Here is a 27,523-nt window from a genome sequence, read left to right as displayed (position 1 = left end):
TTAAGTAAAGAGCTTTTCAGCTTCTTTAATTTTTCTTTTCCTGTCCATTTTAGAAACTGCAGTCCATCCAGCCTCTCGCATTTTTCTCATGGTTGTCAGTTTAAGTGCAGAGCCTGGAGTTTTCACGTTTGATGTAGTTGGTTTCTAAGAAGAAAAATAAAGCCATCCATTAGTTTCTCTAACCAATTTGTTTAACTGTTCGTTTTGATCTGAAGAAAGTTAAGGTACCTTTTTTGGTATCATGGCATATAATTGTGAAGCTTGAGGATAATCTTTGTACAATTTTTTAAACATTTCTTCCTCCGAGACTATGCTCTTAAATTAAAAATAAAAGAGTTACTTAATCACAATATATTTAAATATATATTTTCTTTCCCTCTAGGAATATTAGGGTATGAAAAAAGTTAAGATGTTACTATGAAGCTTCAACAGGTCAATAAAAACAATGTAAAAATCATTATAAAAGTTAATAGATATTTTTGTATAGTGGTACTCTGTCATATAGTTACTAACTGTGTACATATAAATACAATTCCATAAAGGACCAATGAAATAAAAATACACACATAAATACTGCCTTGGATACAGAACCCCACATGCTTTACATATATTCTTAGATATAGCAGTGTGCATAAATAACTGTTAAGTACACTATTTGTTCTCTGATTTTTACCAGGAGGTCACTGTGTTCAGAGCTATCTGACTGAGCATCCAGCTGTAGAATCACTTTTTGCTTTTTCCTCATGCACTGTTCTGAGCACAGATTTGTGCTTTCACTTTGCAGTTTATGTATTGGAGGAGTCTTTATAATATATGTCTGGGAATGAAAAATGGCATTTAAAATTACATTTTCAGTGCTAATTCTAGAATCTAAATCCAAATTCATAACTGAATTTACAGACTGAGTATTCAGGAAGACACTAGAGACATGCTGTGGAACAATTATCTTTGCATCCAAAATGTGAAGCAAAGACCCAAACAAAAAAAACCAAAAAAAAAAAAAAAACAAAACAAAACAAAAATTCCTTCTTTTGTTGCCAAGCAAGGAGAATAAACATGAAGCTATGGAAGAACTGAGTTTTATGGCACACTATATCTAACTTCTTCATGCTTATCTGCAGAAATTCAGGTGATTCTGAACTGTAGTCACTACATGCAGACTATAACCACCATCTAAGAAAATGCGAACAAACAAAACTACAGGAAAAAGCTTTCAGAAAGACATTGATAGTGATATCAAGAACAAGATTGGTTTTACTTAAATAGGTCTTCCACTAGAAGTTAAACTTCTCAAAAACATTGCAATGGAACAATGCAATCCTTTTTTAGAAATGGTAACATAAAAATGGTAGTTTCTATTGCTAAGATACAAATATCACATGTGACCTTCTGACAGGGTAGAAGCATAGGGTTGACAATTTTTACAGCTACACAAGCTATTTTCTGTTCCATAGAGAAAAACGTGCCTTTAGAAACAGACAACACTTTTCTTTTAAGACTAAGTAAAAGAATTCTAGAGACATTATTAAGTTCACAGTCCCTCTAGGACAGGAATTGTTACTGATCAATGATAACACACAATTAAGTAACTGAGCAAGAAAAATGACAAACTGCTTTCTAATATCGCTGTGGAATACATTTTTTTTTTTGTGCTTATCTACCTTTTAAATCCCTGCTTATCACAACAAAAAATAAATAAGCATCTACAGAGAAGGAAGAAATACAGTCAGAAAAATAAAACAAGAACAGTTCACTATTATGAGTTACAAACCTTTAATGATGGACTACCCAAGGGACTTTTTGCAGATACTGAAGGAGGCATTTGTTTCTTTTCCATCATGTTGACTTTTATAGGAATATCATTTGGAGACTTTTTATTTTTTACATTAGTAGATGCACAGTCCAGATCTAAATGAGGTTCAGGAGTCTCAGAAAAATGAGTTTGTATTTTCTAAAATTAAAAAAGGTTTAAATTAAAAGCATTTCAATGTCTTTTGTTGAGTGTACGTAATTTATCATGGAACTTCAATTAGATTGCATGTGTATAAATACCAAATTCTAAAATTAATTAATGATAAGGTTAAAGCTACCTTGTGCTTCTTTTCATTTTCAGGAACCATATTTGCGGGGGGTCCTTTTGCAAGATTCTCCTAAAAAGAGTTATGTGATAGGAAGTAAATATTTTATTTTAGTTCACTTGAAAATGTTTTTGGTACAATTACAGAACACAGTCCACAATCACACTCTATTACAAAGTTCGCACAAATATATGACCCAGATTTAGTCAAACTGCAGCATTCAAAAGACATTACTTTTCTATTCAGTTTCATTTCTTATACAACTTCTCCCATCTCTGCTAAGGAACCTACATACCATCCCCTTTTTAATGGGAAAATAGGACACAATTTTTATCACAGCTGTATTTAAAAAAGAAAGAGCTCTATTTTCTAGTTATTATTTCATCCAAGAAACTGGAAGCATTTTTTTTATTGAAGTAAATGTTCCTTCGCTGTCTTTTTAATACTATTTTGCATTTCTTTTGCCAGCTGAAGAATACTATATAGCAATCACAAAATCACAGAATGGTTAGGGTTGGAATGGACCCCTGGAGATGATCTAGTTTAACACCCTTGTTCACAGCAGAGTGAACTACAGTAGGTTGATCAGGACTGTGTCCAACAGGGTTTTGAATGCCTCCAAGCATGGAGACTCCACAACCTCTCTGGGCAACCTGTTCCTGTGTTTTATTGCCCTGACAGTAATAGAGGTTTTTTCTTGTGCTTAAATGGTGTTTCTTGTACTTCGTTTTGTTCCTGTTGCCTCTCGTCCTTTCACTGGATACCACTGAGAAAGTCTCGGTCGGTCTTCTTTACTCCCTCCCATAAGGTATTCATACACACTGATAATATGACCCTGAGCTTTCTCTTCTTGAGGCTAAACTATCCCAGCTCTCTCAGTTCCTCTTTTCTGTCAGATGCTCCAATCCCTGAATGATCTTCATGACCTTCTGCTGCATTTGCTCCAGTAAGCCCTTGTCTGTCTTGTACTGGGCAGCCCAGAATCGGAAATAATACTCCAGATGTAGTCACACCAGTGCTGAGTATAGGAGGAGGATGAGCTCCCTCGACATGATGGCATCACTCTTCCTAATGCAGCCTAAGATGCTGAGCACATTTCTCGCTCGTGTTCAACTTGTTGTTCACCAGAACCCCAGGGCTTTTCCTGCAAAGCTGCTTTCAAGTCTGTCAGCCCCTGACCTGTACCAGTTCTAAAAGTTATTGCTTCCCCAGTGCAGGACTTTGCATTTCCCTCTGTTAAACTTGATGGGATTCCTGTTCACCCATGTTTCCAGCCTGTCCAGATCCCTCTAAAAGACAGTATAACCACCTGCTGTATCAACTATTTCTCCCAATTCTGTATCATCTGCAGACTTGCTGAGGCTGCACTCTGACCCATCACCTATGTCATTAATGAAGATGATAAAAAGTATTTGACCCAGAATCAGCCCCAGGCGTACATCACTAGTGACTAGCCTCCAGTTGGACTTTGTGCCACATTAATTGCAATCCCTTAAGCCCAGCAGTTCAGCCAGTTTTCAATCTACTTTACTGTCCACTCACCTAGCCCATACTTTTATCAGTTTGCCTATAAGGATGTTATGAGAGACAGTGTTGAAGCCTTACTAAAGCTGAGATAGACAACATCCAGTGTTCTCCCCTCATCTGCCAACTCAGTCATCTCATCACAGAAGGCAATCAGGTTGGTTAAGCACAATTGCCCCTTCATATAAATCGACGCTGACAACTCCTAATCACCTTCTTGTCCTTCCTGTGTTTGGAAATGGTTTCCAGGATTATTTGTTCTATCACCTTTCCAGGGACTGAGGTGAGGCTGACTAGCCTACATTTCACCAGATCCTCCTTCTTGTCCTTCTTGAAGATAGGAGTGACATTTGCTTTCTTCAAGTCCTCAAGAACCTCTGCCAGTTACCACGACCTTTCGAAGATAAATTGAGAGTGGCCTTGCAATGATACTGGCCACCTCCCTCAGCCTTTATGGGTATATCCCATCAGATCCCATGGACTTATGTATGTCCAGATTGTTTAAAGATTTCCTAACCTGATCCTCCTTCACCAAGAGTAAGACTTTCTTTCTCCAGACTTTCCAGGTCCCATTGAGTACGACAGCCTTTTCCTTGTCCTTTGTCATCAGAACTCCTGCCACACTTGGCAGCAGGTCCTGTAGAAGCCTTTCTTCTTGCTCTTCACTTCTCTTGTCAGTTTTACCTCCAGATTGGCTTTGGCTTTCCTGACATCATCCCTGCAAGCTTGGACAGTTCTTCATAGGGTTTCAATTTCTCCCTGCTTCCCTCATACTTCGCAATTAAGGAGTAATGCAAAACATTCACTACCACCAGAAATGAGACATAATGACTTCAGAGAGCATCAAGCTCTTGAAATCGGACTGCAAGTGAGAGCAAGACCTAGAATCAAAAGCACACTTCACAGCTGTCATTATTATAGTGCTTAAGGCCAAGCATGTCACCCATACTGCTACCTTTAGTAAAAAAACCCAAACCCAACCTTCTCTTCAATTTCTGCTTTAAGTTGTTCCTTAAGGGATGACAGTTCGCTTTTCAAACATGACAGCTCACTTTCCTAAAAACAATTAGATAAAGGATAGGGTCAAATATGCTTAACCTGGAAAAAAGAAAACAGTCCAGATGAGACAGTAATTAATAGGGATACTAATTACAAAAAAAAGAAAATTCCATTTGTTCAATAGGGCTAACTTATCCATAAAGTTAGCATGCTGAGAGGTATCTACAACTAATTTTCAGAATGATTCAATCACTAGACTAACAGATCACCAAATTAAAAAAACCAAACATGTAAACTTGAGTCACACCTCCTTCTATTAAAAAATTCTAACTGAAAAAAAGCTCTGTGAAGAAATATTCTGTGAAGGGAAATGTCAGAAAAATACTGCATTTTAAGTAGATACTGTAGAACTACATTTTTGTGAAGGTCTTGAGGGGATGTTGGCTCCCAGAATATTTCTCAAATCTAAGCTTCCCAGAAAGGAAAAAAGAAAAAAAGAAAAAAGAAAATAAAAAAGGCAATGCAAATCTAGACTTGAAGTTTTGTTTTAGTTTTTTTTAAAAAGAGCTGAAGTACTACTAAGAAACAGGTACTTGACCGGAACTGTTCAAGGTAAACAACTTAAAACACTTGTGAGAACAGGAGGGTGGGGGGTGAAATCCAAGTATTTAATACAAAAGGTTTCATATTCAGACAGTGAGGTTAGAACATGATGCACTATCAGGAAAAGTAGACAGAAAAGCGCAGCTACTCCAATTTATTTTTAGAAACATCTAGGTTTTTTAATGCACATAATAAAATCTGTAAGAAAATAACAGTAAACAGAAATTAGTGGGTTGATCTTTACTGTTCAGTCCCACTAAAGCAGACACTTAACCCCCCCAAGTGTTAAATAGGAAGAAGTCCAATATGATATTTATAATTATATTACACTTTAAGTACAGCAGCCCCTCCATTTAATTATTTAGTGCTGAAGAGTATGCCTTACCAATGATCTTTTTGATGATAACTGCTCTTGCTCTTTTATTTTATAAAGTTTTAACTCTGTATCTTTTTCTTCAACCATTTTATCATATTCATGCTGTGTTAAAAAAAAAAAAACACATCCCAACAAACTCAAAACATTTGACTAAATGTTACAATTATAGATCTATCTAGTCTTAAAACATTACTCATTTTTTTCAAATAAGGCTCTTCTGAAGATTCAGAAAGCACCATGAATAAATATTGATGCTTCAGCAGAAACTGTAAAACGGAAAATACACAAGCAGTATTATTTTGTGGGCTGACAGAAAATGCTTTATCTCTGGGCAGCAATATGTGTTCCAGCATATAAAAGCTAGCCATATTATTTTCATTCATGGTATCTGCTAAATATACTGCAAAACAGAGTGATAAGGAATATAAAGTAAAGTATGTTAAGTTAAACTGCTGTAGGTTACTGAGTAATCTCCTCATAAAGAGGCCCAAACTGATACTGAAGAATATGGCATTAGGATGGTATCAAAGGAAGACTGAATATAAAAGAAAAATCCTAGAAATTTAGATAAATGGAATTTATCTGCCAGTAGGCATGTTTTCAAAATCTGAAGATGAATTTGGTTTTAGATAATGAAAAGTCAAGCATGTGTTCAGCTTCATTTTCCTAGACTCAGGTCTTTATTATGAAGTTTCACTTTCTAATTCGTAATATTCTCGCTTTGAAAGGTTTTTACTTAACATAGTACCACTCACTACAAATCACAGAAATCAGTAAAATCTCTTACCTTGTGTTTTTCCATAAGTGCCACCATTTCAGTTATCTTGTGTTGACATCGGATATCAGTCTCTCTTTGTGTTATTGTTGCTTCATCAGCAAGCAACCTCATCTTTTCTACCTGTTAGTAATTCATTTCATTTAATTAATGAACAATTACCAACAATATTTTTTTTAAAAAAATCTTAATTTCTTCTTACCCCTGTGGATGCAATGTATAGATATAGTATCATCTAGTGAAGTCTTCATTTGCTTTTAAGATGCTTTTCAAATCCTACATCTTTTATACATATTGTTAAAATGGGCAAATAAACCTAGACTAAAAGTACATCCATTCTTCCATGGCAGATAAGTGTCATTTCAAGCACTCTGCCTTAACATTTTTTTATATTACCATCAAAAAAGTGTAGGCGGAAAATACTAATATGGGAAAAGTTATAAACTAATTTGCTTATGCTGTATTTATACCAAGAATAGAATTTCTGTGAACAGTATCTTGACAAAAAGAATTTTTAACGGGGTTCTTATTTTTAAAGACATATACAAATACTTCAACTTAAGGTTCTAATGTACTAAAGCTTTGCTCACATGCATACACAAGAAGTTCCATGTATGTTGATAAGAATGCTGTGTAAGAGCAAGGACTCTGGCCAATATAGCTTCATAAAACTATCATGCATCAAAAAATAATTAAAAGTTGCAGTAAAAATTAACTCTCACCTCTTCAAGAAGTTTATTTTCATTTACTTTTTTTGTTTCAATGTCTTTTTGATAGATGTCAACTGTCTCCTTATATTGCTTGTTCATATTTTCCACCTCTAACTGTAATTTATTCACCTTTTGAGAATGCAGAATGATTGCTGTTATTTGTTCAGGAATAAATATGCCAATGATTTATTTTTTTTACCTCTTATTTTCGAGTAGAACCACTCTGTTACTTTTCAGGTATATGATCGAACTATTTCCTATTTAATGTTCAGCTTTTTCCATAAAGAGTTGAACTTTGGCCTGAAGTGAGTTAGAAAATACTCATAGAAACAATGGCAACACCACAATGGGAAAGACAGCCCATACCAGTTTTATGCACCCCAGTCAATAAAACAGTCCTAAAGCTAGGGGCTAGTCAATCACAAAGAATCATTCCAATATAAGCAAACCCTCCATTAGCAATCTCACACTGTTCTGCCGTTTGTACAAAAGACTCTTTAGTATTGCTGGCATGGAATGCAGGGTAGGAAAATGAAGCATAACTGATAGTCTCCTAAGATAGTCTCCTAAGACTTAGCAGGATGACTGTATGACTGTATTATGTTTACAATTAGATCTTTTCTTTTTTTTAATTAAGAAGTGAAGAAACAGTTTATACAGAAATAGTTTATTTTCAGAATTTTATTTAGTTCTAAAAAAGATTAATTTCTTTCAGCTGCTAACATCATTAATGAGCATTTGGTATGAAACAAATAGGAAGAGTCTATTCCTAAGCAGTCACCCTAAATGCTATGAATTCTTCAGAAAAAAGATACAGATGGAGATTTTATTCCCTCCCTTGTAAATCTATTTAAGATTTTAACTGGTTTATGGTATGTTTTCCTCCCAAGTGTGCATTTTTATTATAATTTTTCCTTTTAAGTTTCTCATAAGAATACCCTCAAAACACTCTACATCTGTCTTGAAGCGTGGTACGCAGAACTGGACACGATATTCTAATCAGGGACTTACCATTGCAGAACACAGTAAAAGAACTGCCTAAAGTGAATAATGTATGTATTTCTTTTCATTGCTTTGCTATTTCAATGGGGTGGCATTACTGAATAATGTTCAGTACACTATCAACCAAAAAAGAAAGGGAATGATTAGGAACATAATTCCTTGAGATGTCTGATAAAAATATCTGATAGCCACTCAATGTCCAATGATTAAAAATGGAAGCATCTTCCAAAAATTATAGGCTCATTCCTGTAAAATCTGTATCACAGATCCATAAAACAATTAAGAACGTGCTTAACGTGTTATCATTAGTTACAATGGGACTTAAAACATTCAGCCTTTGTGCTTTACCCTCATCTTGTACATGAAGTTATTTAAACCTACCTTCCCTTCATAAATACTTGTTTTCTTGCTTTCTGCAGTAATTTTCTTTTTCAGTACCTTATTCTGTTAAAATAAAGTAAACCAAACACTATACTTCAGTAAGTTAATAGAATTATGTAATGATTTAACTGCATCAACCAGGTCAGAATCTTCAAAATTCCAGCTTTCAGCAAGCAAATAACTCTCTTCTTTTTGTTGTGCAGTTCAGGTTCCAGATCAATTCTCCAAACAAAAGAGTGCTCAACTACTTATTTTAACAATACTGTTACTTCATGACCTTATGAATGACTCCTCATGGGCAACAACAGAGAATAATGAAAGAGAGTGCAGACTGGGAAGAAAAACTAAGATGCTGCTGACAGAAAACGTGCAGATGTCATGACAAAAAATACAAGTTATATATTTTTACAGTACAGTTAATAACTATTTGTCCTAATGCACAATCCTTTTCTACTATTGGTAAACAAGATCGGACATTATTTGAAGTATATCAGTGATACCATGTACTAAATGAAAATAGTAAAATTTTATTAGATACTATTTCTGTAATTGCATTTTTCAATAGTAAGGATAGTTTTAAAAATCAAGTAATTCCAAATTCCTTAATTTGCTCAGAGTTAGGATAAGAAAGGAAATGTTATAAATTACATAGGTATATCTAAAGATATCACACTAGACAAAAACTGTTGAAAAGTAACAGTTACCACAAAATACCATGTTTTATATATTTGTGACTTTTAAAAACTGTACATACCTCTTGTTGCAACTCTTCAATGCATTTGGTTTTATTTTCCACCTGTTTCTTTAAATTATTCAACTAAAAGAGATATTTCAAACATTAATTAATAAAGTCCTAAAAACTTACTCACTGTGTTAGAGATTACTGCCAACGTTCTTAAACATGCATTTGTACAAGTCTGGTTAATTCCAATGGGACGGAAACAAATGCTAATGTGTTACAATGATTGGAGTTTTAACCATAAAGTACTATTAGAATTTTGCTAGCCCAATATCATCAACGTTAATAGCAGTGGACCAGTTCCTCAGTGGCTGTAGAGTTTAGAAAAAAGAAAAAAAAGTAACTTTGCAATTTAAAAAATAATCTTGTATGAGACTCTCCACCGTCCATGAAAAAATGAATTTACATACCTTATTTTCTAGAATCTTCAACTGCTTTTCCTTTCTTGAAATTTCATTTTCAATACTCTTAGCCTGGAATTATAATTATAAATCTTTGACTTTTACAATAAAATTTTGAAATCCATTATGATGTTAAAAAAACAGGTGTGCTTTGAAACTACAGTAAGAAAGTAAAAATATTTGAACATATTTAAACTAAAACTTATATAACATATTGAAAACTAATTCATACCCCATCCATCACTAAGCGGGTATAGGGAAATAAAAAAATGGGGGTTCTCTGTTTGCCTGAAATCTAACAAATCTGGACTTTTAAACCTTCATGTAAAGATTGAACACCCCAGTGAAGGTCCTTGTATTTTAAAATAAAAGGGCTCAGCATGTGTACAGATGATGACTTAGTTGGTAGCAGCACTGAAAGAAGAAAGACTCTGTAAGAGATTACATCCCCAGGTAGAGCTTTGTAGAAAAAAAAAGTTTTACATTTAGATTTTGTCTTACAGGTTATGTTATATATTTTCATGATAAAGTACATGATATGGCATACATTTTCTTCTCTTTCATCCAGTTTACTTTTAATCTCTTCACCTTTCTTTGCTATCTTCTCCTTCAAAGACTCCAGTTCACTTCTAAATTCCAAATTAATAAGCATTAATAAATATTTACTTAATAACTTTAAGTTCTTTTCACTACTGCTAAATAAACCCATAATTGTTCATTTCCTTCACACCTAAGACATTAATGCAGAACAGGATAGCTGTATGTAATACGAAGCTATGGCTAAAATTGTTCCTGTAGCAATAGGTATCACTGACTTGTAGAGATTTCTATATGGCCAACACCAATACTAACTAGTTTCTGTTTAGCTGTATAACCTAAAAAAAGCATTAATCTAAAAATTACAGAAAGCAGCATATGAACACAACATTTAGACTAACTCTGAAGGAATCGAGTCTACTTCTTTAATAATATTGTACGTTAATATTTGTTTTTACTTGCCTTAGCTGGCCATTTGCTTCTTCCAGGTTTTCAAGTAACTGCTTTGTATTTTCTTCTTTTTTTCTAATATCCTAAGTAAAGACCCAGATAAGTAAAATGAGTAAAATTCAAAGTGACATCTTAAAAAATTCAGACATCTTAAGCAGTATCTTGATCTGCCTTCTTCACAAGGGTAACTGCACTTCTGTTGTATTTTAAACACAAAAAATAGTTCAGATACTCTACAGAACCATGTCAAGTTGCAGTTTACCATATGATTTATATTTTAAATTCAATGTTGTCCTTTAAAAACAGCTGGAAGTTTACAACTTGCCTCATGACTTTCTTGCAGTTTCTTGAGTTCTGTAGCCATATCACTTTTCTCTTGTGCTATTTGTTCTTTTTCTAATAAAAGCTTATTGATATACACTGTTAGTTGTTCATTCTTTAGCCTAATTTAAAACAAATGGTCAAGAGAAATAAGAACATGTAATTTGAAATATCCTTAAGTTAAATTTTTGTTACAAAATGTTACTTCACGCTGAAAAAAGTCCAGACCTGTATCTACAAATTTAAGCTTTGCAGCAAAGTTACAGTGATGCAAAAAGGTGACAGAAGGATGAAAGAAAATGAGAGTCAACTTTTATATAAATATAATGGTTGTTGAAGACGACGTAGTTCAATATCCAGCTCAAAGCAGGGTTAACAATGAATTCAGAAACTCTCTCATGTTAACCCAACTAAGTCACAGAGATATGGAACAATTACATACATATAAATATAGAAAATACAGTTTATAAATGTAAGTATATAATGGATATACTGTGTGCATAGGTTCAAATTTTTCATTAGAAAACAATCATAGATAATTTTGTTATATATTAAAGTAACTTCTATGTAACACAAAAAATTAAACTAATACTATATTTTCAAAAATGATCATACGCCTCTCGTTCAAGATCTGTATTCAGTGTCATAAGCTGTTTTAAATAATTTTGTTCCTTTTCAGCTGTACTAGTCAGCTGTACTTTCAAATCATGGATTTCTTTCTGCAGAAGAAAAAGAAAGTGTTTTGAGTATACATATGTAAAGTCATGAAAACTATTGGAAATGAACTGACAATACAAAGCTTTAAGATGAAACAAAACTACCTACATGCCATAAAATAGCCAGACTGTATCTTTACATCTCTCTGGTGTAATGTGGAAGAAGTGTGAGATACTGAACTCCAATATGAATGCTAAATGTGTCCCCTATTGTAAGTCTAACTAGTCTGTAAAATTACTGACAAAATTATCTTTCCTTGGACATTGTTTTAAATAAAGACATTTGCTTCAGACATCATAAGCTTTTGCATTCATCTACATGAAACAACTTAAAAAAAAAACAAAACAAAACAAACACAGAATTCCAGTACTATGTGATAGAATAAGCATATATTTTGGATGCATCCCAAACCACAAAGAAAAACTCTTCTCTCAGAAATTTGCTTCCATTACAAGACAAGGCAAGCCTTGTAATGTAATAATGTAATGTAGTTTATAATATATAAATGCTTTAAATACTGTTTCCTCCAAATAATTGGTGATACACTGATACCACAGGCCCTAGCAGGCAATTGATGGGGGAGCGGGGACGGGACAGGCAAGTAGGGAGAGAGGGAGGGAAAGAGAGACAGATCAGTTTTTAAGCACAGCACATAATGAACTTCTGGAATTTCTTATTACAGGAGGCTATGGAGACAAATAGTATGAGGACGTTCAAAAACAGATGAGACAAGTGAACATGAATAAGTCCATAAACTGATAGCAAAGGCAACTGACAGGGATGTGCCCTCAGACATCCTTAATACAGCTACTGTAGTAAGAAGAATGGACCATAAATAGGATCCTCTACTACATAGTATCTTCTGCTGTCATTGTCACAAGCAGAGCAGTGCATTGGGTGGAGCACTGGTCTGACAATGTGGTATTTCTTATGTTCTTATATACAAGTGATAATGTGTAACTTAACTATTTGTAAAAATGTGTTACTATCACCCTTTATTCAGACCTCTCTGATTTGGAGAACATTTTTCGTTTCTTTTTCTCTCTCCTGCAATTTTTCTAGAGTAGCCTCAAGATCTTTCTTCTTCACTAGAAGTCCTTCAACTTTTCCCTGTTTAAGAACATTAGTGAAACTCAATTTAGAAAATTCAATGCACAGTTTATAAGGAACATACATGGTAAAATGCAAACCTGGTTTCACACTATCTTACTTTAGCTGATGCAGTTTCTTGTTAGACTTGTAAATGTAAGCTCATAACTAAAATAATCCTGTATTAAAAGTGTACTTCATACAGCTTAGACTTCTGTAACAGAAAATGGCCCTGTGTCACAGTTCAGTAGGGTTCACAGAGACCAGAGCTAATTACCTCAGGAAACTTCCCCACAAGTAAGAAAAGAACACCCAGTACAATGGGAATACATGGAACAGGCTGTTATAACACAAAAGACCTTTCTGCAGGCTCTTAAATGCTTTCTACAAAAAGACACACGCATCAACACAGTATGCAATGCTTCTAGATACTAAACACTGCAGTATGGAGGACACCTCATCATAACTAACACCCCACAAACAGCAAAATAATCACAACAGATTTGTGAAGTAATAAACCTATGAAACCTATGAAATTGCTTATTAGTTTCCTCATTTTGTCACACATAACCTTTTCACAAATTCCACTGCCTTTTCTGGGTAGTGTCAGAAGCTTGGTTATCCTTTAAACACCAAAATGAGGTAAGCCTTTACAATGCTTAATTTTTAGAAGATTATTATGAAGAAAGCTAGCCACTCAAGAAATTATCTTTACTGTTGAAAATTAGTTGATCCCTCAGCCTTAAATGTCATATATGTGGTGCTCACAAGGTTTGAGCTAATGTTCATCACACACACACACAAAGAGTATTTTTCAGAAAAGTTCAGAATGAGGAAAGAGAGAGTACTAGGCATAAATAAAAATGGGAAATCTTTATGTCCAGAGGGAGTGGCATATGAATAGGTGTGAATGAAGAGGGAAATGACCATAAATGTTGACAAGGACAACTAAAACAAAGCAGAACAAAACAAGAAAAACAGCGGAAAGAATCAAGTCCTTCAAAGAAAGCACTGAAATCATCTAAAACACAGGCAAGAAAGTTTGGTAGCAACATAAAGGCAGATTAGACAGTGTTTATATATGGCATTTAGAATCATAGAATGGTTTGGGTTGGAAGGAACCTTAAAGATCATCTAGTTCCAACCCTCCTGCCATAGGCAGGGACACCTTACCACCAGACCAGGTTGCTCAAAGCCCCGTCCAACCTGGCCTTGAACACTTCCAGGGTTGGGGCATCCACAACTTCTCCGGGCAACCTGTTCCAGTGCCTCACCACCCTCATAGTGAAGAATCTCTTCCTTATATCTAATCTAAATCTACGCTCTTTCAGCTTAAAGCCATTACCCCTTGTCCTATCACTACATGCCCTTGTAAAAAGTCCCTCTCCAGCTTTCTTGTAGGCCCTCTTCAGGTACTGAAAGGCTGCTGTAAGCTATCCCCAGAGCTTTCTCTTCTCCAGGCTGAACAACCCCAACTCTCTCAGCCTGTCTTATAGGAGAGGTGCTCCAGCCCTCTGATCATCTTCGTGGCTCTCCTCTGGACTTGCACCAACAGATGCACATCCTTCTTATGTTGGGGGCCCCAGAGCTGGACGCAGTACTCCAGGTGGGGTCTCACAAGAGCAGAGTAGAGGGGGAGAATTACCTCCCTTGACCTGCTTGCTGATCACGCTTCTTTTGATGCAGCCCAAGACAGGGTTGTCTTTCTGGGCTGCAAGCGCACATTGCTGGCTCATGTTAAGACTCTCATCAATCAACACCCCAAAGTCCTTCTCCTCAGGGCTGCTCTCAACCCATTCTCCACCCAGCCTGTATTTGTGCTTGGGATTGTCCTGACCGACGTGCAGGATCTTGCACTTGGCCTTGTTGAACTTCACAAGGTTCACACGGGCCCACCTCTCAAGCCTGTCAAGGTCCCTCTGGATGGCACCCCTTCCCTCCAGTGTGTCAACTGCACCACACAGCTCAGCGGCATTGGCAAACTTGCTGAGGGTGCACTCAATCCCGCTGTCCATGTCGTCAACAAAGATGTTAAACAGCACCGGTCCCAATACCGACCCCTAAGGAACGCCACTTGTCCAAAACATTTAAGATACTTAAAAAGCAAAAGAGACTTCATATGAAAAGTAAATGCCATGAGACTAATAAAATGAACATTTACCAGTGTTTTTGACAGCTCTTCAAGTTGCATTTCTTTGTCACATTTTAGCTTAGTCATCTCTTCTACAGCACATGTAATGTAAAATTAATTGAACAGAAATAATTTTACATATATAGCAGACAGTATAAAGCATTTATCCCTTTGCAGTACCCAAGTTTCAAAACTTGTTGGATTAAGTTCAGAAATTGTAAAGCTAAATTATAACCTAAATTATGACTTAATCTAAATGTAGAGTTGGAAAAATCATTCAGAAAGACATTAGCAAATATATATCTGAAGAGAAACTAGTCATTCGTCTTAAATAAAATGCAGAGCCTATTAAGTTTTCCACAATCATAGCTTCAAATAAACCATGGACTGTAAGAATGTTTACAAAGGAGTCATATCCAAGTATTGATGCATCTGCATTTTTCCAGAAAAAAATCTGGACTGCTGAAGATATTCACATGGATATACTGAAAAAGGAAACCACTTATTAATAACTTAAAAATGTTTTCTATGTGCACATTCACATTACTGGTATTTTTTGCAAGTACTGGATAACAAACTCATTTTTGCTCTGGAATTCTCACAAGTCACATCTCACCTTGTTCTAGACAAGCATTAGCAGTTAACTTTTGAATACTTATCTTTAGATGCCCTCAATACATACAAGGACATCAAACAATATTTCTCATCTATCATATCAGGACAAGAGACACATGCTGCACACTGGGAAAACTGCTAAAGATATATCTCTTAATCTGGGGGCTAAGAAGCGCATATCTAAATCACAGGATATCAAAGCAATACTTAAAGTTAACCACTGTCAGAGTGATTCTACATCCAACACGGGGAGAGTGGTCTGCAGGAAAGCTTAATGCAAGTGTTTTGTCTCTGCTACAAGCTACAGATGTCATTCCTGGAATCTACTGCTCAGCAGTCTAACACTACCTCTCAAACAAGTCTGCAGTGCTATCAGTCTTAACTGGAAGAGTGCAGAGAAACCAAAATTACTTCCAGGAGAATCCATGCGTGGTCTTACTATTGGAGGCCTGCACAGCACTGCTGTTTGACTGTTGCCAGCTACAATGACTACCAAAGAAAAAGGAGTCAGATGAGTAAAAATAAATTTAAGCATTCCTGACAGGTACAGGATACTGTAAAACCATTCTTCCAAGCAATAGGGACACATTTTTCCAAGCAATAGGGACAGTCTATTTTCAGAAAACAGCAGAAAACATTTTTATTACTACCTAACTCGTTTTCTTTTTTTCTACAAATCTTACCCAGTTCAGCAGACTTATTTCTGAGCTCCAAGGTAAGTAGTTTTGACTCATCTTCATATTTCTCCAATCTAAGAAAATAGTAATTAAAAAAACCCAACATTGTATAATACAAAGCACTGCACCTGAAACTTAAAGGACAATAAGACAAAGTCTTACCACAAGCATTTTAAGAACATTTGCCTTTCAACAGGCATGTGATATATTTGTCTGCAACGTGTATCAAATTTCACTTTTACAACTTCAGAACAGCAGACATAAAAGTAAACAAATATATACATACATAAACCTGTATTCCTTAAATAGAATTATGAAAGTCGGGGAAGGGGAGCAAAAATTTGCTTTCTTATAAACCAGTATCAACCAACACAAATGAAAAAAATTACATTAAATTCTCTGCATTTAGACCAGTGTGTCAAAAAAACCAAATTTCAGCTTCATAACCCTTTGTTCGTGGATTTGTCATAACTACAATTACTTAGAAAAGACCCTAATGCCACGTACCCAAAATCACTGTTTCTTGAAAAACTCATCTGTGATAATGTATTAAAATACATCTTTACTGCTCTTTTCTCATTTTTAGAAAGGTTTATTTTAGTTGCTATCAGGTCCTTTGACAAATACATAATTTTTAAAACTACAGAAAACCTGAAATACTTTAATAATAGGTGTCAGCATTAAACAGTACTGTTATCACATACTGAAGAATATCTTCGTCACTAAATGTTCCACTAATAAAGAACTGTCAAGTACTAAATGAGATTACTGCTCTCTTAACTAAGAGATGCATCCACTCAAAATCAAACAGCATAACCGTCTTCAAGTGCTAATAATTCAAATATCCAGACAGGTGAAGGACTTTAAAAAAAAAAAAGCTATCAATGATTACAAAAAAGCATAATTACACCAGATCACGTATAAAGTTTAGGTTTTATTCCCAGCAGCTCAGTATCTAGTATTTTACCTATAAGACCATTCTTTGAATTTAAGCTGTTTAATTTACCTATTTTTCTCTTTTTGCAGCAAGCTTTTCAAATTAGAAATAGAAGTCTCAAACTCCTCTCTCAGGGATGCATGCAAAGCCTTCGTTTTTTTACATTCTTCCACCTGTGCTTCTTTTTCTCCAGTGGCCTGAATTAATGCTTTCATTGCAGTCTGCAATTCAGTTTCTAAGTTCTTTTGAGTAACCTATGAAAAATTTATATAATTTCTAAACATGCTTTGCAACAAACAGATACAAGTGTTTCATATCTAAATTATCAGTAATTATTTATGCAATTACCATCTAATCTATTTACACTGGAAAATTATAAGCAAGCTGTACCTCTGTGTTTTGCAATGAAACCTTGACCTCTTCCAGTTCCGCCCTCAAATGTTCTTGACTGATCTGGGATTCCTTTAACATTTCTCCTTCATGTCCTAAGCAAAAAGATATGTGCTTACATTTAAGAAAAATAGGATATTTAATAAAAAACACTTGCATTTCTATTTTGCAGACAAACACATTCCCACAACTTAATCAAGTTACATAATGTATTCATGTCATTGTTAACAAAAAAGCCTCCAAGATGATTATTCAACTTATTAAGTAACAGTAACCAAAATGTAGAATAGGTATATTTATAAAATTTAACAAAATGCAGCCACTTACATGTATGTGGCGTAAAAACGATTCTAAAACCTTACTCCCCTCTCCCCAGGGAAAGGGAGACTGAAAATTGCCTCAGTTCTAAAGCACAAAGATACTTGCATCATACACTATAAATATTTTGTAATATAAATGACTTAAAAATACTGAAAATCAAGTTCTGAAAAGTAAGTTTCCTCAGTGGCATCTGACTGTAAGTTTGCAAAACTCAAGCAATGTATTTTCCCCTTGCAATCTTCAAAAGCTCTCACTGCTTGACTCACCCTTAAAAAAGAACCCTTCAAAAATAGTTATACTTCCAATCCCAGTCAATCCTTTATCTATTTGCAAATCAGATTCCATTTAACAGCTGTAACATTTTGGAGGATTATTTGGCAAAGATATGAAAATATGTCTTGTTGAACACAGAACAAGGCTGCTATTTATGGGCTACTGAACAAATATTATACTTTGAAGACCCTTCACTAACTTGATTTGAAACAGATCAATCCAGTAATGAGGAAAAACACTTTTATCTATTATCGTGCCATGTTTATTATACAAGTCCAACTGAAACAGGAAAAATCTCCAGAACAGGGGCAGGGTTATACAGTGTCCTGGTAAAACTTAACTTCTGATAGAGAAAAGGAACGACAGGGTATATGGCACCTTTACAGTAGTATAGTATGTTTACGCTAGAGTTTATTGAAGAGTAAAAGAAAAATCCCTCAGAATGAAGCTGGCATGTCAATACAAAAACAGTGTGTAGCCTAAGCCCAAAGAGAAAACCTTTGTTATGAAATAAGGACCTAGATTTTATAGATACACAGATTACACTACCAGTACTGATCCCACTACCAGTACTGGTCCCACATCAGCAGCTTCTATTCCAAACAAAAATATGGCCTGCAAGGCCCCAAAATTCTGCTGCTGACTAGTAACAGGGTAAAATTATCACAATCCTGTTTCCCATACTTCTATAACCAATTACATTTTAGTATAGCAGAGAGAACTCTTACTTTTTGCTTCTACTAAGTCAGCAATCTTATTTTTGGATTCCTGCAGTTGAGTCTTGATGTCTCTTATCATATCATCTTTTTCATCACTCTGTATGGTAAGAACTGAAATCTAACAAAATTAAAATAATATCATAATGAAGTCTAGAAAAAAGGACAGATTCTCATTTTCATTTGTGCACTGTGTATGATTAGCATACATACTGCTGTCATTCAAGTTAAATAACGTGGTCGGTCTTAGCCAAATATTCATCAAGTCATATTACTCTGGATGAAAAAGCTCTTAGGTTCAAAATAAAATCATTACATTCCAACAGACTAAAGATACTGGAACATCACTAAAGTTACCAGAATCTGACTTAAATGCAGCTCCAGCTGTTATTTTTGTCCTTTTTACTGATGCCCAGAAACAGTCCTTGCCCCTTTGCAATGTCACATCCATCCTTGGAAAAAACAACAGCTCTTGACCTTCCCAGATACAGACAGATGCTCTGCTTCTCAGACTCCTGCTTACAAACTAAAAACTCTTTATCACAATTAATTTCTTCAACTTAATCAGTCTTCCATCACGGCTACCTCATCACCACTACAAAAAACCTACTCTAATCTCAGATTCCTAAACTCTCTTACCAGCCTGAGGTCTGATGTGCATTATAATCCTTCTTCCCACCTTCCTTCTTACCAGGTATGAACTATACCTTTCTTTTAACTATGAGGAGTGATGATGCTTTGCTAATTTTATGCTTCTGCACAAGCCACTTTTATAAAGGCAAGCGTATGTATAGAGAACAGAAAGTGTATTCAGTGTTTACATGGTGCCTTCAAATCCTGTCGCTAAGATGTCCCTTGTTACGATACAGCAGCCTAATTCACATTTTATTCCAAATAAAAAACACAGAAGGAACATACCATCAAAATGTCATTTGCAATATTAATTTCTATCCTTCCAAAATAGAAATATTTTACAAAGAACCAAGCACTTTTAAAGTAATTATTTTCATTTGATATTCAGCAAGTCACAAAAGCAAAACAGAGTTCAAATATTAAAGAAACTGCAAGATTTGTTTCAAAAATAAAGCTGTACTTATTAAATGGTAAAACTGAGCAAACCTGCTTTTCCTTCATACTGACTTCCAGTTTGCATTCTTTTTCAAACTTGTCCACTTTTTCTGCTTCTTCTTTTACTTTTGAGATATGGTAATATCCATAGTTAGTATACTAGCTAAAATATACTCCAAGTTAAATACAATTTCCAGTTTAAGATTGCTTATAATTGTACAGCTGCACAATTTGTTTCCTAATCAGTAATTGTTGAGGTCATGTTTGAAATCATTTTCTAATCAGACAAATTAATTTTTGTGCCAGCTTTCCACAGAATTAGTCCATTATTCCATGTATTACTTAATAGTTCGTTATAAGAAACTAACAGAAATGTTTACTAATGTGTAAAAATGAAACAGGCATGTCGCAGTGTAAATAAAGCAAATATTTAATTAAAATTTCTGTAGCTATACGCTAGTGCATTATCATTTAAATAAACCAACTACATAAAATAAGTAGTGATCCCTAGACTGTACTTCACAGACAAAACTTAAGACTTCGAGTGACTATTTGAAAAATAAAGTTCCAAATCTGACCCAGTGGAAAAACGGTAAAAGGGCCCGGCATTTAATAGCAGGCAGCATGAATGAAAGAGGGTCCAGACTGTCACAGTGTTAATGGTTCACCATTCTAGCACTTCGTGTCTTTCTGGCATAAAACTGCGTGCAATAAAATCTATGAAGTACAAAAAAATTGTTAAGCCTACAGCACAAACATAATAAACAGAATTCTCACATTTGAAACACATTTCCAATTTGGTGTTCTCTGCTTGCACACGAAGCTCTTCAAAGGCCAGTATCATTCTCTAAAAATAAAATTCAATATATATGTTCGTATAAAACTAGGTACTTTCAGTAATGAAGAATTATGGTTATGGATTGTAAACAAATAGTATTACAAGCTCGTTCGTATTTGTAGGAGAAATTTTGTTAAAACCAAAATTCAGAGCATAAACATACTTTAAGAGAATGTTGTAATTATTCAAAGTTGGAAGTTTAAGAATTTCTGTACTCAAGATCTAAACAATTTCAAGGATGAAATATTTTTACTGGTCCATGTTTGTAGATCCCTAACACAATGGAGGAGTTGTTGTGTTTCTCTTAGTTGCTACAACAACCTATAATTAATATTTAACTGTTACACCATGTACTCTCTGACTGCTTAATACCAAGTTCATCCCTCTCAAACAATGATGCCTCACATTTCTCTATTATAAATATAATAGGGTTTTATCTTCCACACTGGAATAATTAATAACAAAAATATGATTAATTAATTTATTTGGCAAGACTGCACTTCTTTTACAAATTAAAAAGGTAAAAACTCTCTTTCAGTCAAAGAATATTCACACCTTATACTTCTTATTCCACACAAAATCACCAGTTTCCATAATGAATTTTGTTGTTCTGTGTCACACTCAAAACTGAAATGAATTTTCTTTGCTCATCTTTATTTTATATTGCACTTTACATTAAATAAAATTATCTAATAGAATAATCCTAATACACCTGACTGAACACAGCCCTGTGCAACCTGCTCTAGTTGACCCTGCTTTTAGCAGGGGAAGTTCTCCGGATGTCCTCCAGAGGATGCTTCCAACCTCAGCCATTCTGTGAAATCACCAGATAGGTGAAACAGAGTACAAAAAGAAGACAGAAGTTATGGCAGTCACCTAACACTAAGCAGATCATACATATCACACAGATCATACGGACTATATCCCAAACACTGTTGCGTTTTATCCAATGAATGTGCCCTATACAATTCGGAAATAATTCTTGAAAAGGAACTGAAGACCTGACTTCCTGCATCACATGATGGTTCTAATCACTTGATCAGAGAACATTCTTTGTACAAATAGTATTTCAACATATGCACATAACTCAACATATCCCTGTAACTCAGATCACGTTTGACCCTTTCAACAAGCTACGTCACTTACTTCAACATTGTTATTAAGTTCCACGTATAGCTGTCTTGTTTCTTCTCTTTCATGTTCATCTATCAAAGCAAGAATGTATCATAAAGCGTTCCTTTTGAAAAAGAACGCCAGCTGTCAAAGCCATTATGCTTAAATAGCATAATGAATTAAAACAAGAATTATAGGCTCTTTTCTTATTAAAAAAAATCATTATGAAACAGGGTACCAGAAGTTATATAATCTGGAGAAAATGTATATTCCACTGAAACATCAAGCAAGCTCAGCTTTTCAAATTTCCTTCCCAATCTCATGTTTTCCTTGAATAGTGTAATTCTGCATCAATTTATACAAGTATATTAATTTTGACAGTATTAATGTTGTTGAATACTAATGTATCAAAAATGTTAGTGTTTTAAAAAACGTAATATAAGGTTCAGCACTGAATTTCTTCCCATCAGCAGAGATACCCACGATCCCAGAACTATCATTATAGAATTGTAACAATACTCCATCCCCACCTTTTTATTTTTTTCTTTCATTTTTGTAATTGATATTATTTTTCCCTAAGAAAATTATAGAAGGGAAAAGTAAGAAACACAGCTGTCAAAGAAGTACAGTACATCTATACACAGGTGTTTGTATAAGCAAGGCTGAAAAGAAACAGACACTTCTTAAGTATCCGGGATCAAGTTAGTAAAATTTTAAAGATTACAATATCAATTCTGAATTTCATATAGAATAAAATCCCAAATCAAGAACATATTTTAAAACCTCAAGAACTTAAACTTTCTTAAGTTACCCAGCTGTCTTGGCTTGGTCAACTTAGTGAGAAGAATGCTCGTTACTCATAGTGTCTTGGGTTTGGACCTTTTTTCCCCACGAATCTGTAACTGCTCTGAACAGGATAATGCCAACTCTGGAAATTTGTTCAAGAGAGCTGGGAAAGATAGCTAGAGTAGATTCTACTCCCTAAACACAGGCATGAAGTGCTATCTCATATGTCGTAATATATGCAAGGTATCCAGATGGGACTGAAAACTGTCAATGGACTGACAAGACTTCAGGAGACCTGCAGTCCTCTGAAGTGGCTGCTAGTGGCTCATCAGGGTTGCTTACACTGCCTTAAACCTGTATCAGTAGCTCCCAGGCTTGTAACCTTTTAGCAAACAATCATACTAACTTCAGAAAACCTCTGGATTTAGCATTACAAAACACGTTTATTAGACCTAAGGCTTCACTTCTAACTTCACTCTGACGCAGAGCCACATACCGTTTACTTCACTCCGAGAAGGTATTTGGAACAGAATGATAGCTTTTTCCTTTGAGAATTTAGAGAAAGCTAGAAGTACATTTACTTTCATAAATCAAAATTTAAATAGCATTTACATTTGGTGGACTTCTCTGTGAAGTGAGTACAGGTTTCCTTGAGCAGATTACACAGATGCCTTGAAGCGCTGTTTCTAAAAGAGGGAAAAAATACCGGAATATGTCGTCACAGGAATGCATGGTACTTTGCATACCTAAGTAGTAACAATGTAAATGCCCTGATGACCTTTACAATTTAACAGCTATGTGTAAATTCCTGTACTAATACAGTTCTCAGCACAAAACCTAATTATTTTCACAAAAATGTATTTGGCTGTATTACTTACTCTTTTAGGAGATCCTTATTTTCACATATCTCATCTTCCAGTTTTAAACTTAGTTTTTCATTTTCAAACTAATTTCATAGGGAACAAATATAAAAACACATTGTTATTGAAAAATATACTAGAAATATACCTTCACTTCTCAAATCTCACATGCAAAAGTAGTTTTCTGCATCAGAAATCTGTTTTATCTGATATTACATGCTGAGCCATCTTTTGTCACAGTTTGCATGAAAGACATAATAATAAACAATAACTTACTAGCAACTTAAACACTTACAGGTATGCAATTCATACATACATTCACACACTACATGTGCACACCTCTTCTCAGAATAACCATCTTCTCAAGGCAAAAGTCAATCAATCAAAGATGACTCAGGTTACCAAAGCCAATGCAAACAAACAACCAACAACAACAAAAAAGAAGGGCCAATAAATTGTTTAAAATATGTATTTCAGTCACGAAGCTGTCCATCACTACCAGCGAGATAAGGAACTGGGATAAAGCAGAGTGTACTACTTCCTGTATGTGTTGAGTACAGAAATATGCATAAGCACACTTTACACATACCAGGAGGATGAAAGCTTATTCAATCTCAAAGAGGTTTCTGCATAGCCACAGTGTGATGTGCATGTGAATAATACAAAGATGGAATGCACATTGTTAAAAAGAGGGAAACCATTTCTAAAAAACAAAATTATACTTTTTCCTTTAATAACAGTACAGCCATAGGTCATTGGTATCTAGCCAAATGTCTTCTTTGAAGTCATCACATTAACAGTTCAACATTCTTCAACCTCTGCAACATCCTTTAATATTTAATTGTATGAATAATATTTTCATACTAAATCAGGAAGAACTTTCTCTTTACTTTACATATTCAATGTATATTGTACAGTACTGGCCTGCAATTCTTGAATGGCTTTACGCTGTGCTTCAATAATCTTTCTATTTTCTTGCAGTTTTCTTTCTTTCTGCTTTAGTTCTGATTCCACAGTTAGTTTCCAACGCTTGATCTTCTCAGCCTCTTTGTAGAGTTTTGAATACAATTCATTCATTGTTTCTATATTCTATTAAAACAGGTTCCACAATTTAATCTCAAATGCTATTTAATTAATAATGTTTTAGGTACATATTTATCTCTTAGAAATATCACAAGAGTAATTTTTTTTTCCAGATGGCGACACAAGCTTCTATACAACCAAGAACCAAAGTTTAAATCTTTGTGCATCCACTGTGTATCTATCAACAGACATTACAGAACAAGTAAGAGACACAAACACAAGTGAAGAATACCCCACTGCCTTCAGATATAGTGACATCGCTAAATAGGTAGCCTTAAAGATATGGATAACTGCACTCCACCAAAAGTCAATAAAAGTTTTGCTAGTATTATCAGTAGAGCCAAGATTCCTTACGTTAGGTTCTTCACACCATTTCCCTCCTCCTATTCTGACAGATACCGCTGAGTTAAGTAAACGCAACTTCAGAGATCTTGTCCAAGACTCCCTGCGATATGTTTTTGCAGTTAACTCATACACAAAGCAGGAAGAAAAAACAACCAACACTGTGCTCTTAGAACATCTTTAAAGCACTGTACAAGCAGCACTTAATCAGTGGTTTAGGCAGGTAAAAGTAGTACAGTAGACCACAGGGAAGTTCTGCAGTTTGTTTTAGGTATGATGTCACCTAACGCTATCCTTGTTTTGGCTGCATCAGCATATTATTACACCCCTGACTGGACTTTAATAGCTGCTAGGGGTAAAAGAAGTTTAGTCCTCAGGGATATGAAAATCATTAGGAGGACTGCAAGAAATATGTTCCATTTTGTTGCAGCAAACAGCACTTTGTATCTGGGAAGCACAGGAAGGTACCAAAAAAAAAAAAAAAAAAAGCTTTACTGAGCTATACTAAAGCAGAAAAACGTTGGTAAAGGCACTATGAGAAGAATCAAATCCTTGAGGAAACCACTCCACTAAATTCATTGTTTTACAGATAAAACAAAGCCAGACAAGGCAATTGGGATAATCTGCTTCGATTTTCCAAAGAATACTCTGACTTCAATCCCTCTGCCTTTCAACAGGCTATTCAGAACCGGTTTCACAAAGACATTGAAGTGCCTAAATCTTTAATTCTGATTAAAACTCCCTGGGGATTAAGATTCCCCAGGCACTTTTTTTAAAAAAAAAAAAAAAGCCCACAAGCATCTTTGAAATCACCTTAATAATCAAAGGTTTCTCTCCAGGCATGTCCACTGAATCGCAAATACCTCCTCCAAGTGATTCAGCTTTAAACAGGAGACAGAAAACTATTATTCCCCTTTGACTACTTCCTTTAGCCCTGAAGCATCTACCGAATAGTGCTTTAGGCACTGTTTTGGGAACAAATTCAGAGGCCCTAAGAAATTAGATATGCAGAGTTTATACTTAGCTGACCTCTTCATCTACATCAGAGCAAAGTTTTACTTGCTGTGAAATCGCATCTGAAATATTAAGAGATTTCGATCAATGTATTTCTAGAAAAATAACAGTGGAACTGTATTTAACAGTGTTACAGCTATGAAATTGTTAAACTACTCATAAAAAAATGTTGACAATATTAAAAAATTTTAAAAGCATGTGCAAGGTAAATGCTTATTTTAGTCTTACCTGAATCAGTGGTTTCACCACGGTTTGGTGTACTCATCATTACAAGTGGCAAATTAAAATCATCATCTGGGCATTTGTTAAAACCCTGCATAAATTTAAAAATTAGTTTCTTATGGGTAGGTTTCTAAAGAAGGATTATAAAACCCAGAAAAAAAAAGTACAGCTATTGTGAAAATAGAGTTTTCCATTAATAAATCTACCTACAGTTTTCAAAGCCCAAGGTATTGGTAATGCTATGGAACTCTCCTGCTTGCTTCTTACTTCACAGTGGCTTTTCAAACTGTTGGTCTTTTGTAGTTTGCTTTATAGACTACACTGCGGCCAAAGTGGAAGCTTTTGATGACAAGAACTTATTAGCTATTGCATCCCTGTACACAGTTGCATGGTAAAGGACTCATTAACGAAAATTATTTTTTTCAAGTCTAGTATTTGAGACTTATTTTTTGCTTTATTCCCGAGAGTACTTCTAAAACACATCTGATTATGTTTTAGCATGACATTTTCATTTTACAAGGTGTTTTAAAAGTCAGAAATTTGTCTTGTAAATAGTGTAACTCATCTCCTGTTAGAATATCACGTGACTCTAAGCATATTTCATAAGGAGCCTCAACATGAAAAAAATATCTTGCTGAATTCACATAACTCAGAGTGTAGCGACAGAACATTTTCACTGCACGCTTCATCCGGTGGGACCAATAAATCAAAGCCAATAAGGGCATCCGAGTGGTGTACTTCCCGCTTACTGTTCCACATTACCCACATCCAAGGTGTATCTATCACCGGTGGCGTACAGCTAAAATACACGGCAGACGCTCAAGAAGATGACTCTCTCCGGTTTTGATAGAAAAAAGTCTTTGAAATGAAAACTTATAATGTACCCCCCCAGCACCAATCTTAAGAGTGTGCAGAAAAATGGGTTAAGCGCACATGCCTTCACGCATAGGCATGCGTGTGCTTCCCGGGACGGAGGTCCAGGACGTCGCTGGGGGACGACCGGGGAGGACCGCTCCCTCCGTATCCCCGTGGAAGGGCCCCGCGGCCTTCCGCCGCTCTCGTCCCGCCGCCCGCTCGCCAGCCGTCGCCTCGACAGCAACGCGACACGAGGCAGGCGGCAGCGCCGTTTACCTGACACAGCCCCGTTGCCGGAGCGCTCGTCTGGGGTTTGACTGCAGACACCTGACCACCGCTCAGGCGCGGCGGCACGAACAATTTAAACGGTTTTTCTTTTTCCATGGCCGCGGAGAAGAGGGCAGGTCTCAGAGCCAACACCTCATGACGGACACACTAACGCCCCGAACTCGTCGGCCGCTGAGGGAGGACAAAAAGGCGGGAAGCGAAAGCGCGCGATCGAGGCGGGAGGGGAGGCGGCGGGCGCGGCGCGCGCCGGGCTGCGCGAGGCGGAGCAGCGATGCTCAGGAGAGCGCGGTTC

The 27,523-nt window shown here is 35.6% G+C and overlaps 1 protein-coding gene across 1 annotated transcript; it reads right to left on the bottom strand.

Annotated features, from left to right (window-relative positions):
* On the bottom strand, positions 1-27,327 carry SYCP1 (synaptonemal complex protein 1). The gene is made up of 31 exons (XM_059831313.1): positions 27,220-27,327; positions 26,095-26,179; positions 25,882-25,928; positions 24,352-24,516; positions 23,446-23,513; positions 23,180-23,253; positions 21,815-21,873; positions 20,608-20,677; positions 19,882-19,955; positions 18,775-18,883; positions 17,453-17,547; positions 17,132-17,316; positions 16,132-16,199; positions 14,864-14,925; positions 12,619-12,723; positions 11,512-11,615; positions 10,901-11,018; positions 10,588-10,658; positions 10,136-10,217; positions 9,598-9,660; positions 9,203-9,265; positions 8,449-8,511; positions 7,078-7,194; positions 6,368-6,478; positions 5,590-5,682; positions 4,584-4,658; positions 2,091-2,150; positions 1,772-1,951; positions 674-817; positions 229-315; positions 1-144 (listed from the first exon to the last, which is right to left on the bottom strand). The coding sequence occupies exons 1-31, from the start codon at positions 27,325-27,327 to the stop codon at positions 1-3; spliced, it is 2,949 nt and encodes a 982-aa protein (XP_059687296.1).
* Between the last annotated feature and the right edge of the window lie 196 nt (positions 27,328-27,523).

Source organism: Gavia stellata, chromosome 30 (assembly GCF_030936135.1).
Source record: "Gavia stellata isolate bGavSte3 chromosome 30, bGavSte3.hap2, whole genome shotgun sequence".
Taxonomy (NCBI): Eukaryota; Metazoa; Chordata; class Aves; order Gaviiformes; family Gaviidae; genus Gavia; species Gavia stellata.
The sequence above is the reverse complement of the archived record's forward strand: the minus strand, read 5'-3'. Positions and strand labels throughout refer to the sequence as shown.